Below are 4,110 nucleotides of genomic sequence, written 5' to 3' on the forward strand. Positions count from 1 at the left end.
AGCTCAAAAGCTACACATGATGCTAACATATACAATTAAGGAACAGAGGTAGAAATGAACAACTAAAAACAGTCCCTAATGGAAACTGTCAAAATGCAAAATTCAACTATTCCCAGCCAAGCATATCCAAGCATCAAAAACAGCCCCTGAGAACACACCAACAGAGCTGTACGAATCCAAAAAGCAGGAGACACACCAAAATAGCTGCCATTAAAAAACAGTTACCAAATACTCCCCTAACAGAGACTTAATCAGCTCCAAATACAACTCTGTAAATGCAAACTAACTGCACATAATAATTTTCAAAAAATAATCAGCTCGGTTTCTTTCGATTGAGATCGAATGTCAAAGTAATGCTCCAATATTTGTATCATCAAAAGGTGCCTACATTAATAACAAAAAATAATTAGAATCATGATTGTGCGATGAAAAATAATTAGTATAAGAATAGTTCCTTATGAAAAAAAAATATGAAATTACCATCAACATAGTTGTGTGACTAACAAACATATCCTCACGTGCTAGCGGGGGCTCATAAGTTGGAGGCGCGGAACAAGATACTCCATCAACCATATTAGTTGTTAATTCTCTAACCTAAAATGATTATGTAACATTAAAATAAGTGAAAGTACATGTAAAACTAAAACAAGTAATCTATGTATCGACTTATATACCTGTGAACTTCTTTGAGGTGCGACACGGCTAGATTGAGCGTGTTTACTTGGAGGAGCACTTCTTTTCTTGGGCTGACGCTCAAGGAAACTTTTATGTCGCTTAGTTCCCTTTGAGCTGGGTTGTTTCTTGAATCCCTTTGGTTGCATAGCATCAGAACTCACAAATGATGGATGATCGTTGTCATTGTCTCTACCTTGTGTTGGACATTCTGTTACTTTCTTGAACATTTCATCTACACTTTTATCAACAAACATGAGACTTTCTTCACTATGCGATGCTGCTACAGTTGCCGCTCTAATGAACTTAGAGACAACTTGTCTGAACATTCGATTTCTAGACAACTTAGGATCTTGTTCAACCTCTTTTCCCCTAAAATCTTGCACAATGCCACAACGGGCTTCTCTTGTCCACCTTCTTAAAATATACATATCAGGAATCACTTTAACATCGTTCAGCTCAAACACTTTTAATGCATGGGAACAAAGTATGCCAAATGTATCATACTTCTTACAACTACAAGTAATGGAAGTTGAAACACGATTAAATGACACTCTAAAAGATCCTTCATGTTTCGTATTAGTAATGACATATTCACATAGAGAGTCAGTTTCATGTCTAATAGGTATAGACAAAGCCAAGAATAACTTAAACTCGTTTTGAAACAACTCAAATATAGTGTGTGTGTATATCTTTCCCATTTGGATTAGTAATGGTGAAGTTTCATACACTAACCTTGCAAGCTTATGTGAGGACTCATAATCACATTTCAGTTCTTTTTCTCTCTTCTCCCCAACAACTCTTTCGAAATGTTTGAAGAATTGCAGGATACCCAAATTCGGTTTTAGACAACATTTAAAGTGAGCATTCAAACTTTCACTAACTTGTGTACTTCGCATGCCAAGTGTTAATGCTTCCTTCATATAACATGCAGCCCATTTTTTTTTTATTTCATAAACTGAGTTGATCCAAGTTGTTCCATGAAGATTATGTTCATTGACCAAGTCAAACCAAGCTTTCTCAAAATCTGCTTCAATGCCAATCTCATACATGCACTTGCTGAAATCTGTTAGCAAAGAAGCTCCTTTCTTCATCCTGTTTCCAAGATGTTTAATTCCATTCTGCAACAAATGCCATGTGCATAAACCATGGTGAGTCTCAGGCATCACTTCTTCAAGTGCCCTAGACATTGCTTGATCTTGGTCAGTGAAGATCGTCTTTGGTTTTTTGTTGTTGTGTGCTTGTAAGAATGTTTCAAACAACCATTTAAATGATGGAATTGTCTCATCATACATTAGAGCTGCACCAAAAATGATCGAACCTCTATAATGGTTGAAACCAGAAAAAAAGGCAAGCGGTCTATTGGCATCGTTGGTACAATATGTGGTGTCCAATGAAACAACATCACCAAAATACCCGTAATCCAAAATCATATTTGCATCACACCAGAACACATTTGTAATCTGTTCATCTATATCCATCTGATATGCATAAAAGAAGGACGGATTCTCCAACAACTGTCGTTGAAAATACCGTGAAAGATATCCAGCATCACCATACACCATACTTCTTTGTCTTTTTGTAGTGATATAGTTTCTTACATCCACCTCTGTAAATCCAACATTAGCGCTATGCCCTGCATGTGTGCTCATAAGTTGATACACTTCCTTCTGCCTTAATCCAGAGTCATCGGCCATATCAATCTCATATGCTTGTACTTCAGTTATCTTTCTATGTGGTCGAAGCATGTGCGTTGTCTCTCGATTTAGTAGATCATGGTTATGGTTTTCTACAAACTCATTGATAACCAACTTTCCATTTTTACTCGAAAGTGTAATTCTTGCTAAGCATTTCGTTCTAGTCTCGCCTCTCCGAATTTTTCCTTCATATGCACATTTATCCTCTTTCTTCCGTATTCCTTCCTTACAACAAACAAACCTACATGACGATACACTACCGTCTTTCTTCCAGTTTGTAAAGCGTACTCTAACTCCGAAGCCCTCACGTAAACCATAAGCAAGATAAAACTGTTCAGCCTCTTCTCTAGTGTCAAATTCCATTCCAAGTCTTGGCTTCCAATCATCATTTGAAGAAGCCATGTCAAATACCCAAATGAAGGTACCTGACAAGTAAATAAAAGACGTAAGAACAAGGAGTGTCACTAAACAGGTTAACAATACATCCAAATGAAGGTATCTACTCATACATCAGACCAAAAAACAGAGCATATTTATTGCTCCTAAAAAACCTAATTCATCTAATGTTTAGCTATTAAACAGAGCATATGTATTGCTCCTAAAAAACAGAGCATATTTACCCCTTGCAATGAGTTTACTTCAATCATAAAATAAAACCCTAAATTTCTTAAAATCTAATCCTACAGAATTGAAATTGGTTCAAAAGCTTGTTTTCTTTCCCTAATCAAGTGTAGTTAATCCTTATTTTAATTTTGAGTTCCGTTTTTGTTTGTTCTCATGACCATAACTATTCAAAAGATGAAGAAAAAAAAAGATAAGGAAGAAAGAAAGAACCTTACGATGCCAGACTATCAAGCGACGGCGCGGCGGAGGTGGTCATCGGAGGCGGACGCGTGAATACTAGTTTGGGTGAATGTCACCGCTGCTGCTTGAAGTGGCAAGAAGAAAGAGCGGCAACGTATTCTACGTTTTGCTTTTTCTGCATCGCTTTCTTTTTATTTCAATTAAACTTTTTTTTTCTATTTTTTTTATTATTTTAATAAGCCTTGACACGTGTCAAATTCTAATTGGTCCTATGGCACAATGGCACCATATTGCTATGGCAAAGTGCTTCCCATCTTTAAGCTGCCTGCCATCATGAAAATATAAATAGAGCTCGTATGCATGGTCTTCTCATTGGTGGTGGTGGATATGCAGTCATTGAAAAGATGGTGCCATTTAATTTGGGAAAGTAGAGTTATTTCCCACCATGGGAAAGTTGATCATGTCCATTAGATTAAATGAGGAATATATTTTTATCATACTCTCTCAACCACTAGATTATTTTTTTACACTATCTTTCACATTCTCTCTTTGATGTCCCCACACACCCATGTGAAAGATAATATAAAAAAATAATCTAGTGGTTGAGAGAATATGATAGGAATATGTTCCTCATTTAATCTAATGGACATGATCAACTTTCCCATGATGGGAAAGAACTCTCCTTTCCCAAATTAAATGGCACCTGAAAAAATATAGTACTAACAAGTAACAAACAAGCATGGCGCAGATAAAGTGTTCCATTGAACAAAAATATTCGTGTATCTCAATGAATAAAACAAAAACAGAATGGGAAAAGTTAACACGTGGCTAAGGTTGATCAATTACTTTTTCCGTTTTAAAATAAATATCGTTTAAGATTTTGATATACAAATTAAGAAATGAAATAAAATAATTATTAGACATAATATTTTTACTA

The 4,110-nt window shown here is 35.8% G+C and overlaps 1 protein-coding gene across 1 annotated transcript; it reads right to left on the minus strand.

Moving 5' to 3' along the window:
- Positions 1 to 345: 345 nt before the first annotated feature.
- On the minus strand, positions 346 to 2,771 carry LOC112418647 (protein FAR1-RELATED SEQUENCE 5-like). Its single transcript, XM_024775096.2, has 3 exons — positions 675 to 2,771; positions 481 to 594; positions 346 to 384 (listed from the first exon to the last, which is right to left on the minus strand). Exons 1-3 carry the CDS (start codon positions 2,769 to 2,771, stop codon positions 346 to 348), a joined length of 2,250 nt encoding a protein of 749 aa, XP_024630864.2.
- Between the last annotated feature and the right edge of the window lie 1,339 nt (positions 2,772 to 4,110).

The sequence above is a fragment of the Medicago truncatula genome, chromosome 1 (genome assembly GCF_003473485.1).
Source record: "Medicago truncatula cultivar Jemalong A17 chromosome 1, MtrunA17r5.0-ANR, whole genome shotgun sequence".
Classification (NCBI taxonomy): domain Eukaryota; kingdom Viridiplantae; phylum Streptophyta; class Magnoliopsida; order Fabales; family Fabaceae; genus Medicago; species Medicago truncatula.